The 15487-nt window shown below is 42.8% G+C and overlaps 1 protein-coding gene across 3 annotated transcripts in view; it reads left to right on the top strand.

Moving 5' to 3' along the window:
* Positions 1-9634, top strand: part of OSBPL6 (oxysterol binding protein like 6) — a 347856-nt gene extending 338222 nt beyond the window's left edge. For all 3 annotated transcript variants that reach the window (XM_073633825.1, XM_073633824.1, XM_073633827.1), the window contains 2 exons: positions 408-530; positions 8964-9634. In XM_073633825.1, the coding sequence (XP_073489926.1) occupies positions 408-530; positions 8964-9072 (232 nt within the window). In that variant the 3' untranslated portion in view covers positions 9073-9634. The remainder of the gene's footprint in view (positions 1-407; positions 531-8963) is intronic.
* Positions 9635-15487: the final 5853 nt, after the last annotated feature.

The following is a 15487-nucleotide window of genomic DNA, read 5'->3' as shown; positions in this document are numbered from 1 at the left end:
TTCTTTAATCCTGCACAGGCTGCTCTTGGCCACCATAAAGCTGAAGGAAAGACCAAAGATGGAATTTGTATTGCGCTAAATGAGCAGTCTGTCTCTTGTCCTCCCTTCAGCTCCCTCTAGTGGTGGCCAAGAGCAACTACAGTAGGAGGAGAGAATGAAAGCAAACCGCTTTCTTCGTCTGCAACTTTTGTTTAGGAGCAAAAAACGTACTTGTGGCAACTGAGTTTTTAAGCTGGCTGAAGAAATAATAAGTACAGAAAGTACACTTATACTTTAATAGAAACCAGTGATTTGGATCCCTTATTTAATTATCTGGCATTCATCTCATGAATTGTGATACTTCCAACAAAATGTTAATCCTCTGTATAAGTGCTCTCTCTGTATTACAATTGTTATATTTGTTGTAGATTACTTGAAGAAGGGAATGTTGAAGCTGCTGCAACAGAAAAGCAGAGAATAGAAGAACTTCAGAGAACCAAGAGAAAATACCTAGAAGACAACCATATAGAATATATGCCAAACTATTTCCGGTAAGTTAATAACTGAAAATTTATTCTGCACATTGCTTGAATATAAAAATATAATTCATGAACTGTATGACTGAGAGAACTGACCAAAAACTGGTCTTTGGTTAATATTTAGAATGCTCACCGATAGAAAAATGTTAATAACTAGGGCTGCAAAACTGGAGCGTCAACACAAAATTTAGCAAGAAAGATGTCTAAATGTAAACATTCTGAAATTGCAAGGTCAAAATAATGCATGCACACTTACACAACTGTGTTTCTTGTGGCTTTTCTGGGAGGTTCCCCAGCTGTTCAGGTTAATGGGATTCCCTATAAGCTCTCGTTTTAAGCTCTGTAAGCTGCACAGTGCAGAGATCATAGGCTTTCCACAACCTCTCTTGAGGAGAATCCTCCCATTGTGTATTCTGACAGCGAAGAGACATCAGAATACACTGATCAGCGTTGCAGGCTATAGCCTGCAGTGCTGAATGAAAAGGGAAAGTCTAAATTCTGTACGACCTCCCTGCTGAATTTTGATTCATGTGTGGTCGACTTTAGTATGTTCTTATGCTTTTCATAAAGGGCAGAGACCAAGACTACACAGAACAGTGGTGGCCAGTCCATATGGGGCACATGGGTGCTGCCCCCCCTAATCCATGCATCCAGCCCCTAATCTACATGCAGGGCGCGGGATGCATGGATTCCAATGGGGGGGTTTTTTTGGGGGGTTTTTTTCAGAAGCACATGATTAGAACCTGAGGCTCTAATTGGCTTCAAAAAAGGGTGGGCTTGGGATGCAGAGCAATTTTGTGACAATAGAGAATTAATATTTGCTATTGTCTTCCTGATTCTCCTACCAGCCAATCAGGAAGCTTCCTGAGACCTGATTGGCCGAGAGGAGAAGTGCTGATATTGGAGGAGAAGAGGTAGAGGAGGAGGAGACACAGGGAGATCCACTGTGAAGCTGAGGAGGGGACGCCGGGTGAGGCCGCTGCCCGGAGGAAGCGCTGCCTGCGACCTAGATGGGGTAAGTGCAGGGCTGGTGACCAACCGGAGGGGGGGGGGGGTGTTGCGGCTGATCTATCTGACCAGTGGAAGGGGGGGTGACAGCGGCGATCGGATTGTGTAGCACCAGCTGGCGCAGAACAATGTGATCCCTCTCAGCAGCAGTGTTTTGCTTTCTCATTTGAAAGACTGCAGCGTTAAAGGGAAAAGAGAGGAATAAGTTGCTGAAAGTGCAAGAGGGGGGAATTAGGTGGGAAAGAAACACCCTATTACCTGCCTGGTCTCCTGGTTCCTAACAAACAGTGTCCTAATGTGACCAGCATGCGGATGAGGGTGAGAGCATCCCTGAACGCACACTGTCTGCATTCGGGACCCCTCACCCAGGCGCTGGTCACATTAGGACAAGCGGCAGTGTTTGTGTGAACAAGGCCATAGACAGTTGGCATCATCACACCAATAATTAGCCAACAGGGAGGCAGTGGATCCAGGAAGCTATAGAGCAGAACCAGGAAATAGCTGGGAAATATAGCAGTTGTGTGTGAATCACAAACTGACTTCTGGTGACGGGTACCAAGGCTTAGTAGCTGTTGGATAGAATGATACATTCATGTAAGGCTGGCCATAGATGCATAATTTTCCCCCATCCACACAATCGACATGGATAGAGGAATTCAAACTGAGATATTGGGGGATTTTGTACTCTCCAGTTATTAAAACTGGAGAGTGCAAAGTCTGGTGCAGCTCTGCATAGGAACCAATCGGCTTCTAGTTTTTTTTTGGCAAAGCTTAAAGGATAAATTCAGCTTTCATAACATGTTACCCCCTTAGCAGCTGTCGACTTGTAGTTCTCAATTAACCACTTGAGCCCCGGACCATTATGCTGCCTAAGGACCAGAGGTCTTTTTCCAATTTGGCACTGCGTCGCTTTAACTGCTAATTGCGCGGTTATGCAATGCTGTACCCAAACGAAATTTGCGTCCTTTTCTTCCCACAAATAGAGCTTTCTTTTGATGGTATTTGATCACTTCTGCAGTTTTTATTTTTTGCGCTATAAACGGAAAAAGACCGAAAATTTTGAAAAAAAATGATATTTTCTACTTTTTGTTATAAAAAAAATCCAATAAACTCAATTTTAGTCATACATTTAGGCCAAAATGTATTCGGCCACATGTCTTTGGTAAAAAAAATGTCAATAAGCGTATATTTATTGGTTTGCGCAAAAGTTATAGCGTCTACAAACTAGGGTACATTTTCTGGAATTTACACAGCTTTTAGTTTATGACTGCCTATGTCATTTCTTGAGGTGCTAAAATGGCAGGGCAGTACAAAACCCCCCCAAATGACCCCATTTTGGAAAGTAGACACCCCAAGGAAATTGCTGATAGGCATGTTGAACCCATTGAATATTTATTTTTTTTGTCCCAAGTGATTGAATAATGACAAAAAAAAAAAAAAAAAAAAATATTTACAAAAAGTTGTCACTAAATGATATATTGCTCACACAGGCCATGGGCCTATGTGGAATTGCACCCCAAAATATATTCAGCTACTTCTCCTGAGTACGGGGATACCACATGTGTGGGACTTTTTGGGAGCCTAGCCGCGTATGGGACCCCGAAAACCAATCACCGCCTTCAGGATTTCTAAGGGTGTAACTTTTTGATTTCACTCTTCACTGCCTATCACAGTTTCGGAGGCCATGGAATGCCCAGGTGGCACAACCCCCCCCCAAATGACCCCATTTTGGAAAGTAGACACCCCAAGCTATTTGCTGAGAGGCATATTGAGTCCATGGAATATTTTATATTTTGACACAAGTTGCGGGAAAGTGACACTTTTTTTTTTTTTTTTTTTTTTTTTGCACAAAGTTGTCACTAAATGATATATTGCTCACACAGGCCATGGGCCTATGTGGAATTGCACCCCAAAATACATTTAGCTGCTTCTCCTGAGTATGGGGATACCACATGTGTGGGACTTTTTGGGAGCCTAGCCGCGTACGGGGCCCCGAAAACCAATCACCGCCTTCAGCGTTTTTAAGGGCGTGAATTTTTGATTTTACTCTTCACTGCCTAACACCGTTTCGGAGGCCATGGAATGCCCAGGTGGCACAAACCCCCCCCAAATGACCCCATTTTGGAAAGTAGACACCCCAAGCTATTTGCTGAGAGGCATGGTGAGTATTTTGCAGCTCTCATTTGTTTTTGAAAATGAAGAAAGACAAGAAAAAACTTTTTTTTTTTTTCTTTTTTCAAATTTCAAAACTTTGTGACAAAAAGTGAGGTCTGCAAAATACTCACTATACCTCTCAGCAAATAGCTTGGGGTGTCTACTTTCCAAAATGGGGTCATTTGGGGGGGTTTTGTGCCACCTGGGCATTCCATGGCCTCCGAAACTGTGATAGGCAGTGAAGAGTGAAATCAAAAATTCACGCCCCTTAGAAAGCCTGAAGGCGGTGCTTGGTTTTCGGGGTCCCGTACACGGCTAGGCTCCCAAAAAGTCTCACACATGTGGTATCCCCGTACTCAGGAGAAGCAGCAGAATGTATTTTGGGGTGTAATTTCACATATTCCCATGGCATGTTTGAGCAATATATCATTTAGTGACAACTTTGTGCAAAAAAAAAAAAAAAAAAAAAAAAATTTGTCTCTTTCCCGCAACTTGTGTCGCAATATAAAATATTCCATGGACTCGACATGCCTCTCAGCAAATAGCTTGGGGTGTCTACTTTCCAAAATGGGGTCATTTGGGGGGGTTTTGAGCTGTCCTGGCATTTTATGCACAACATTTAGAAGCTTATGTCACACATCACCCACTCTTCTAACCACTTGAAGACAAAGCCCTTTCTGACACTTATTGTTTACATGAAAAAGTTATTTTTTTTTTGCAAAAAAATTACTTTGAACCCCCAAACATTATATATTTTTTTAAAGCAAATGCCCTACAGATTAAAATGGTGGGTGTTTCATTTTTTTTTTTCACACAGTATTTGCGCAGCGATTTTTCAAACGCATTTTTTGGGGAAAAAACACACTTTTTTAAATTTTAATGCACTAAAACACACTATATTGCCCAAATGTTTGATGAAATAAAAAAGATGATCTTAGACCGAGTACATGGATACCAAACATGACATGCTTTACAATTGCGCACAAACGTGCAGTGGCAACAAAATAAATACATTTTTAAAAGCCTTTAAAAGCCTTTACAGGTTACCACTTTAGATCTACAGAGGAGGTCTACTGCAAAAATTACTGCCCTCGATCTGACCTTCGCGGCGATACCTCACATGCATGGTGCAATTGCTGTTTACGTTTGACGACAGACCGCCGCTTGCGTTCGCCTTAGCGCAAGAGCAGGGGGCGACAGGGGTGCTTTTTTTTTTTTTTTTTTTTTTCTTTATTATTTTTTTGCTTTTTTATCTTATTTTTAAACTGTTCCTTTCATTTTTTTTTTTTTAAATCATTTTTATTGTTATCTCGGGGAATGTAAATATCCCCTATGATAGCAATAGGTAGTGACAGGTACTCTTTTTTTAAAAAATTGGGGTCTATTAGACCCTAGATCTCTCCTCTGCCCTCAAAGCATCTGACCACACCAAGATCGGTGTGATAAAATGCTTCCCCAATTTCCCAATGGCGCTATTTACATCCGGCGAAATCTAAGTCATAAAATGCTCGTAGCTTCCGGTTTCTTAGGCCATAGAGATGTTTGGAGCCACTCTGGTCTCTGATCAGCTCTATGGTCAGCTGGCTGAATCACCGGCTGCATTCTCAGGTTCCCTGTTGAGACAGGAGAGCCAGAGAAAAACACGGAAGACGGTGGGGGGGGGGGGGGCATTCCCTCCCACGGCTTGTAAAGGCAGTCTAGAGGCTAATTAGCCGCTAGGATTGCTTTTACATGAAAGCCGACCGCTGGCTGAAAAGAATGATACCAAGATGATACCTAAACCTGCAGGCATCATTCTGGTATAACCACTCAAAGTTGTGAATGGCGTACCTGAAGACAAAAAAATGGTTAACAATAAAGCACAGTAAACAATAAAGTATAAATAATTACATACCTGAAAAACAAACATGATAAAACATAATAACAATAACAATAACAATAACAATAACAATAACAACACTGCAGAATAGAATACAGTAAAAAAAGAGCAGAACAATAGAGAGAGAGAATAGAGAGAGAGAACAATAAAACGACAACTATTTTTTTTTATTTTATATATATATTTTTTTTTTTTACACTTTTTTTGTAACTAACTTTTATAACGGTAACCGGTTCCAGGTTCGGGTCTCTCAAAATGTGATGGCATCTTGGGAGACCCTGTGAAAGTGTGCCTAGTCTGTGCAATGCTGTACCCTACGCTAATACTCAACTAGTGTATGGTAGCGTTCAAAACATTCACCAATGCAAAGACCAGGATTGTCAGGACAGAAGGGACAATAATAGCGGGTGTCACGCCTATATCCGTGTTTGCTGCAGACACGACATCTTTTTGGGGGGTTCGTTGGGTAGGGGTACTCGGGAGCACATAAAAATGCCTCTCATGCAGCCGACTGCATTTCGTTGGGGGATGTGAATGGGGGAAGTACGGGCGCTGCAGAAGTGGTGGGTTCCCAATTAGGATTGGCGAATGCAGCAGGAAGGGCACTATGGGCACGACGGGCCTGTGTTTGTCTTTTTGGTGGCAGCGGGACACTACTTGTGCTTGTCACCTCACCAGCTTGAACTGCACTTATGGGACTCGCCACGTCACCAAGTGTTACTGCAGTGCTGGTTTGACTACGACCGGGGTATACTAGGCCGCTGGTGCTTGCCAGTTCAATAAAAAGCTTCCAAAAAAACTGTTAGCGATCGCAGGGATCAGGCCTGACTCTGCGAACGCTGCAGTTATGCGTTTAGTGTTTTGTAAGTGACAGTGATCGATCGATACTGCACTTGGGTGGGCTGGACTGGGCCGGGCGGAGGGGCAAAACGCAGGTGCTAGCAGGTATCTGGGTTGATCCCGCTAACACTGCGTTTTTGGGAACCCTAAACTGCTGGGGACGCTAGTATAGATCTGATCTGATCGGATCAGATATTGATCCGTTCAGATACTATACCACTAAAGAAGGCGTATGCTGCGTGCGTGGGTGTTAGCGGTACTGGCGCTAACCTGACGCTGCCTGGGGCCGGTGCTTGCTAGTTCACCAAAATGCTACCAAAAAAACTGTTAGCGATCGCAGGGATCAGGCCTGACTCTGCGAACGCTGCAGTTATGCGTTTAGTGCCTTGTAAGTGTCAGTGATCGATCGATACTGCACTTGGGTGGGCTGGGCTGGGCCGGGCGGAGGGGCACAACGCAGGTGCTAGCAGGTATCTGGGCTGATCCCGCTAACACTGCGTTTGTGGGAACCCTAAACTGCTGGGGACGCTAGTATAGATCTGATCGGATCAGATATTGATCCGATCAGATACTATACCACTAAGGGAGGTGTACGGTGCGTGCGTGGGTGTTAGCGGTACTGGCGCTAACCTGACGCTGCCTGGTGCTTGCTTGCCAGTTCACCAAAATGCTACCAAAAAAACTGTTAGCGATCGCAGGGATCAGGCCTGACTCTGCAAACGCTGCAGTTATGCGTTTAGTGTTTTGTAAGTGACAGTGATCGATCGATACTGCACTTGGGTGGGCTGGGCGGAGGGGCAAAACGCAGGTGCTAGCGGGTATCTGGGCTGATCCCGCTAACACTGTGTTTTTGGGAACCCTAAACTGCTGGGGACGCTAGTATAGATCTGATCAGATCAGATATTGATCCGATCAGATACTATACCACTAAGGGAGGCGCATGCTGCGTGCGTGGGTGTTAGCGGTACTGGCACTAATCTGACACTGCCTGGGGCGACGCATATCACCGCCGGGCGATCAGGGGGCTAAACCTTTATTAGGTAATAAACGGCGGGTGCCCTGACACTATAAAAAATAAACGAACTAACCTGCGTCACCCGTAACGGTTATACGGTGATCAGTGGTGAAAGGGTTAACTAGGGGGCAATCAAGGGGTTAAAACATTTATTAGGTAGTATATGGGGGTCCCTGTCACTATAAAACGCTGACGGCGAACCTAAATATTTACCTCACTAACTAGCGTCACCAGCGACACTAATACAGCGATCAGAAAAATGATCGCTTAGCAACACTGGTGACAGGGGGTGATCAAGGGGTTAAAACTTTATTAGGGGGGGTTAGGGGGGTACCCTAGACCTAAAGGGGGGTAATACTAACTGTCCCAACACTGTAACTGTCACAAACTGACACTATGCAGTAATCAGAAAAAAAAAAAAAAAAAAAAAAAAAAAACCTGCTGGTGTCAGTTTGTGACAGGGGGGGGGGGGGTGATTGGGGGGGGATCGGGGGGCGATCGGGGGGGGGATCGGGGTGTTTTGTATGCCTGGCATGTTCTACTGTGTGTGTAGTGTGTTGTGCACTCACATTGATGTCTTCTCCCCTCGGCGCTGGAACGGAAAATACCGAGCCGAGGGGAGATGACATCATTTCCTTTGCTGCTGTTTAGCATACAGCAGCAAAGGAGTGTTCCCATTGGCCGGCGGCGATCGCGAGGGGGGGGCCACGAACGGATGGCCTCCCCCTCATCTCGGATCGCCGGGGAACAGAACGGGACCGCTTCGGGCACCGGGGGGGGGTCCGATCGGACCCCCCACCCGCGAGAGGCAAATCACGTACATGTACGTGATTTTGCCTGCCCGTGCCGCCTTGCCGACGTAAATCGGCGTTAGGCGGTCCTTAAGTGGTTAACTACCATGGTTCTGTGGTAGTTCATTGATTCTTCCTGTCAGAATGTATCAGCTTGCCCCTATGAGGTACGAGCAAGCAGATACACTGACAGGTCTGCGTGGCATCAGTAATCTGCTGATCGCTGGTGCGAGGCTTTACAGCAGGGATCTCAAACTGGCGGCCTTCCAGCTGTTGTGAAACTACAAGTCCCATGAGGCATTGCAAGGCTGACAGTTATAAGCAGGACTCTCACAGTCAGAGGCATGATGGGACTTCTAGTTTCGCAACAGCTGGAGGGTCGCCAATTTGAAACCCCTGCTTTACAGATTCCTACAACAAAAAATAACTGCACGTTTTTTTACCTGCAAAAAAAGTGCATTAATTATTTTTTGTAAAAAGGTGAACTTATCCTTTAATTGAACAAGCTAATGTTAGAAGCTAATTGGCTACCATGCACATCTGCACCAGATTTTGCACTCTCCAGTTTTAGTAAATGAATCCCTATTTTGACAGAGGGACTCTCCACTGCCAGAATACATCAGCGGTTGCAACCCATTTACCATCTATCCTTTTAAACAAAGTTCAATGCTTTTTATGATTCTTTTACAAGTACATTGTTCCTTTTTAGGATGCATGATTATGAATCATTATGTTTCTTCTCTGTGTTGCTTCTGCAGGAAGGTGGTTGACACCCATAATAAGGAGACATGGGTTTCCAATAATACCTACTGGGAACTGCGCAAGGACCCTGGTTTTAGCAAAGTGGATTTACCTGTTCTTTGGTAACGATAGAACTATAGATTTGATAAATCAGTCATCATATCAACAGATCAATAACTATGCACAATTCAGTTTCATATCGCTGTAAAAATATATATATATATATATATTTTTTTTTTTTTTGTGATGCACAAAACCATGCCATTTGCTTTTTAAATTTTTGTTTTAGGTCATTTGCAAGAATAATGAAAAATTCTGGAGTGCTATTTAGATTGAATGTGTGAAATAATGTATTTGGCTAGTTGCCTTTGCCCTCTATGAGGTATATCTTGTATTTTCATCATTTTTGGCTTTCAGTGACAAGGTGGCGCACACTGTTCAGTGTCAGTGAAGCTACCTCAAGCAGTTATTTTAACAGGTGATCGGTGGCTGATCAAGAAGAGAAACTTTGCTGCCTTCCTTTACAGCAACACTGTTGCTTGAAAAAGCAATTTTAACCAAACTCCCTGCAGAAGAAGACTCTTAGAATTCACCTCCCTGCTGGAGTCCAAACTTCTTCGTCGTAAAAAAGTACAGCCTTCAGCGGATCTTCAGCATCTGACACTTCACATAGTAGTGCGGATGTCTGTGTCCCCCACCCCACAATGTGGTTCCATCTGCCAGCTCCTACATCACTACAGGACACAATAGAAACGTAGGGGTTTGCACAAGCATCTTGAAGACCACAGCCAAAGCTCTTGAAGACCATAACGTTCGCACTTGCTACCAACAGGAGAGATAAACATATCGGCCCTCTTGTGTGGGGAGGTTTTTTTAGAATGTATTTTTCAAACAAGAGTTCTTCTCACTTGTTCCTACTATCAGTAACCATAGTAGGAATTGCTCTTTGTGTCATCATGCTCTTCCTCCTGCAACAAATGTAGAAGAAAATGGTGAATGTCTCTGTAAATAGAGGTACTGGCGATGGATATATAGAAGGGTATAGCTTTGTTCTTACAGCATTCTGGCACCTCCGATAAACTCTTACCTGTTCTTGTAAGCGTGGCCCTATTTGCATCTTATTTAAAGTAATGTACAAAAGAGGTGAACTGTATTTCAAAGTGAGATCTCCAATGAGTCTCCAGTCGCTGGCTACACGCTAGAGCTTGCCATTCCTTTAAAAAAAACAAAGCCACTGATTAACTACCAGTGCATTATGCGAAAGGCCCTTGAAGCATCTGTGCTTCTTGTGGCAGTCCAAGCCATGCACCCGATTTTTATTCGTTTTCTATAAACGATCAACTATTCTCCTTGGAATGTAATTCACTTTTTTTAATTTAGGATCTAAAACCAGATCCATGCACACTCCTGCCCTGTGATTTCTTTGACTCTAAACCAGGGGTCTCCAAGCTATGGCCCTCCAGTTGTTCAAGAACTACAATTCCCATCATGCCTAATCATGTCTGTGAATGTCAGAGTTTTACAATGCCCCATGGGATGTGTAATTCTGCAACAGCTGGAGGGCCATAGGTTGAGGATCCCTGCTCTAAAGGCTACCATGTGTTTCTCTACACACCTTGTCTCCAATTAAAGCAGTATTAAATCCAAAAGAAAACATGTATTATATTGCAGCCTACCGTTAGATGTGGCGGCTGTATTCATTTTCTTTGTTTAGGCTTTCTTTCCTTTATTTTCACCTGATGATCTGGCCAGTAAGTCTGTTGTTTTTCAACAGAACAAGCTGTCCTACAGATGTAGCAGTTAGAGAGTTGAGACAAATTATGTTTGTTTACTTTTATAAAAGTTTTGTTTTATAACAAAGTCGCAAGAAAAAAAAGAGAACTTAAAGCACAGAGACTTAGGCCACGCCCATGCACGGTTCAAATCTCTAAATTTGAACCATTAATGGGCATGCTGATTGTGTATCAAATTAATCGATCGATCAACTTGGGCACAACCAGGCTGACAGATTCTCTTTCAATTGTATCATAATCACTGCAGGTAATTTGTGTGAAAGTGGCCATACTTGGGTTATAGCTGCAGCTGTATGCCATAACCCCGGTATTTATTTTTCAGCCAATGATGCTCTTTCATCTAAAAAGCAGTCCTAGGGGCTGATTACCCCGAGATCTTTCCTCTGCTCTCCAAAGCAAGTGATCAGATTGAGATAGGTTTGATCGGCTGCTTTACAAGCCAATGATAGCTTGTAAACAAGCTGAAACTGTAAGTGACTAAATCCTCATTGCCTCTGGTTTCTTGGGTCAGAGAAAAGATCGGGGACTGGAAGGTAATTCCACTCCACAGTGTTCTTCCGATGTGACAGGTCACATTGGTCCAGAGTTCTCCCGTCTCACTGGACCTCCTTTCACTGCCTATTAAAGTGAATGGGTGGCTGTAGAGCCCCCTGGATTACATTTACAGTAAAGTCCATCACCTGGTCTAAAGAATAATACTGGGACCATGGCTGTGTATGTGTGTGTGTATGTATGTATATATATATATATATATATATATATATATATATATATATATATATATATATATATATATAATTATATATTTTTTTTTTTTTTTTTTTATTCAGACAGGAAGTAGGTTAGCAGATACAGCAACAGTTTTTCCTTTTTTGGGATTAAGAATTTACATAAAGGCTCACTATTCTAAGAACCCCTGTCAGCGGTGTTAACCACTTGAAGACCAGGCCTATTGTGACACTTTTTGTTTACAGGTAAAAAGCAGCATTTTTTTTTTTTTGTCGAAAATTACTTAAAACCCCCAAATATATAATTTTTTAGCAGAGGCCCTAGAGAATAAAATGGTGGTCATTTATTTTATGTCTCACGGTATTCGAGCAGTGGTTTTTCTAACACAATATTTTGGGGGAAAACTACACTTTAATAAATTTTAATGCAAAAAAAAATATGTAACTCAATTTTTAGTAAAATATAAATGATGATACACCGTGTAAATAGATACCTAACATGTCACACTTTTTTATTTCTTTATAATGTTTTTTTAATTTTTAAACTGTTCCTTTTTTTTTTTTTTTAAATCCTTTTCATTCCTATCACAAGAAATGTAAACCTTTCTAGTGATAGAAATAAGGCATGACAGGTCCTCTTTATGGAGACATCTAAGGTCTAGAAGACCCCAGATCTCTTTAAAAAAAAAAAAAAACTGATCCCGTGCTTTCCAAAAAAATAAAAATAACCGTACTATCAGGATATCGCTTCTGGCCTCCTAGACCATAGAGATGGGGGGGGACCTTCCGTTCCTCGGTCAGCTCCTATGATACCTCGGCAGCACTGCTGGATCGGATACCGGGCTCCTCCATTGGTTGAAGAAAATAAACTGTGTGTGTTTACCCAGCTTTAGCTGGAGCTTGGCTTCGATTTGTTAGCACATTTAAATCTGCTAGAACATCTAACACTACCTTCACCAGATTGACAATGCTGCTGTCCAAAGGTGTCTCTGTTGCTCCTTAATCCAGCATGCAGGCACCCTAATACAGGAGGTGTGTTACTGGCCACATTACCAGGTGAAAACAGAGGGGGGAGAAAGCTTAAAAAAGAGAGAAACCAAATGCAGCCACCGCATCTAATGATTGGTAAGCTGCAATATATTACGATTTTTGTTTTTGGGTTTTATACTGCTTTAATGTTTTTCATTGCCCACATGAGTACAGGTGTGAAGAGCTACGTAAGCTGTAATAATGGCAGGCATTGAATGAAACCTTTCTTGCCCTGTTAACTCTTCATACTCCTAAGTGTGTGTTTGCACATGCCCTTTACATAATTTGAACACCTTCTAGATGATTGAGGTCTTGTTTAATGAGGACAATTAGGAATCATGCTGCAGATTCAATATATTTTGCATTTGAGCAGGTAGCCCTAGGACATTCTTTGCACCAGAAATACACAGCCTCTTTATGCTGCAAGGGAAAATGTGCCCATGTGCATGTAGCATACTGAGGACAGTTAGGCATCATGCTGTAGCTTCTCTCTATATTGTCCTAAATTTGATTTACTGTATTGTAGAACAGAGGCTAGATGTCCCGGGAGCCGCACATCACAAAAAGACCCACTGTGTGTGGACAAGTGGCACTCAGTCTGAACCCCTGCCAGGCCACACTCCCACGCATTTTGCTCAGCCCACCAAAGCTTACTCCTGGGGATCCCCATAAGTAAGTTCTGGTGGGTGGAGCAAAACGTGTCAGGGACGTGGTCTGGCGAAGGTCCAGACTGAGATTGCCACTCGTCCACACACAGTGGGTCTTGTCATAATGTGTGGCTCCTGGGACATCTAGCCTCCCATCTATCATTGATTTGTGCATGGATGGGCTCCATTCCTGGCCAGCACTCACAGCAGCGGGCACAGGACTATATTTCCATGCAGCCTGAGCGGCTCACACACACCCCTTGAGTTTGTGGGGTAGGTAGAACAGGCAGCCTCCTTGGGAGCTTTGGGGGGCGTGAAAGAGACAGGACATGCAACCTATGCTGATAAAGTAGTTAACAGCTCAAAAAGGAAGGGGAGCGCTTTGGCGTTTTCTGGTGACACCTGTTCTTGTTTCGGGTATGATAACCAAAACCAAGATTCCTACAGGCAAACTGACAAAACTAAGTGTAGCTTTAGTTTTCTTGGGAGAAAAAAAAAAAATTAGCAAACTTTTTTGCAATTTTTACTCCTTCTATGTTTTGAAGATTTAAAAAAGTTGCCTTTAGATATGCTTTAATATATGTTAAAGGCTAAGTTTACTTTTGGAGCATGTTGCAGGTTACACCTGTATGTAACATGCTCCAGCACTATACCCTCCCTCTCCTGTCTGCCACTGCGGCAGACTGAGCCCTTGTAAGTCCATTGACTTCCTCTAACAGGCCGTACAGAGGTACAGGCAATAAAGCTGGAGGACGTGTCTGCAGGAGCCTGATATTGTACCTGGAATCCACTGATCACAGGTGCAATGCTTTGCGGGCTTCTGGGGAAAAATATAAATGCCCATATTTTTTTTTTCTTATGGAAAATATGGGATTTATTATTTTCTCCTCAAAGCTCAACCAGTCCTTTAAGTTACCATTCACATGATTGTGGACTGCCCAGGATGTGGCTGTGTCTGTTTGCTGTGGCCTTTTAAGAAATGTAACATATGGGAGGTCCAGTATATTTGTGCACATTGCTCCACTGTACTGTGATTTCATTGTCCTGCTCATTTCTGTACATTTTCCTACAATACCTGTTGTAGAGCTTCAGCCAGTCGGTGGAGTTAACTAAAGGAATATGGGCTCTGTTCCTATTAATTTTTTGATGGTTCGTAATTAAGTTGTATATTTGATTACCAGCCATGTGCTAGCCAAAATCTTTTTTTTTCTTTTTCTTTTTTTTTTAATTTCCCTTGCACCTGAAGTAAATACAGCCTCACCTTATTTACTAGCTTCCACATTGCAAAGTTAATGGCTGTACTTTTTAGTAAACCAGCCAGTAATTGCTTTAGGTATTTACATTTAGGGTCCTCCATCCATTTGATTCTCTTCCGAAAGGGCCCATTTAAAAAGCTGCGCAGTGGCCTTAACACTTCTTTACAAAAGAAAATGTATATTACCAGCATATTTACAAAGCATAACATTGTGCTTTAAGCTTTTCTTGCTTTGGGGCTCCAGGAGTGCTTGGCGCAAGATTTGTTAAAGGGAGACCACTGGCAATACTGGCGATCCCAGTTTTCAGAGTTCAGCACACAGGAACAGAGCTGAGGCTGTCAATCAGCTGGAGCTCCCTCCCCTGTCACCCTTTTTCTCTTGGTGTCAGGAAAACTTGTCAGAAGTAACCCATGAATATAGAAGAGGAATGAGGCAGCAGACTAAAATGACACTTGATGCTCTGGATTGAGATGAGTACACACTTTAGAGGGAATATGCTTTGTTCATATTTCATGTCTGAGATTCACAACCACTTTAAATAGTTTGTTTGGGGCAGCTTGGCCCAATCAAACTATTTCCTGCTAAGAAATGTACCCACTGTCGGTGCTACATACAATACTGTGTTCCATCAGAGGTGCATGGACTTCCCATCCAATTCCCAGAACAAAATCGAGTTGGTCTGAGCACTGCCCAGCCTTTCACAGGAAGGCTTGTATTTTTCTGAATAAATACAGAGCATTTTTTGATTGGCTGAGGTGGAGAGGGAGGCAGATGTTGTAATCCCCACCTCAGCCAGTCAGAGGAAGGCTTTGTGAATGCGTTCACCCCGACTCTATTTTATTGAGGGAGTGGGGTGGGAAGTCCCTCTACTTCTGATGCTACATACAGTTTATACCGCGACTACAGTGGACACATTTCTTAGTTAAGGAAATAGACCCTTTGGGCCATCTTGGCCCAAGTTAACTAGTTAATGCAAAACTAAACCTGGTCTTCAACTTTAAAGGCTAAATCCACATTTAAAAATTAAATGCACATCAATTTCCACATTTATTTTTTTTGCAAAGCATTGCCACCATAATCAGTGCATT

Source organism: Aquarana catesbeiana, linkage group LG06 (genome assembly GCF_042186555.1).
Source record: "Aquarana catesbeiana isolate 2022-GZ linkage group LG06, ASM4218655v1, whole genome shotgun sequence".
In the NCBI taxonomy this organism is placed as follows: Eukaryota; Metazoa; Chordata; class Amphibia; order Anura; family Ranidae; genus Aquarana; species Aquarana catesbeiana.
The sequence above is the reverse complement of the archived record's forward strand: the minus strand, read 5'-3'. Positions and strand labels throughout refer to the sequence as shown.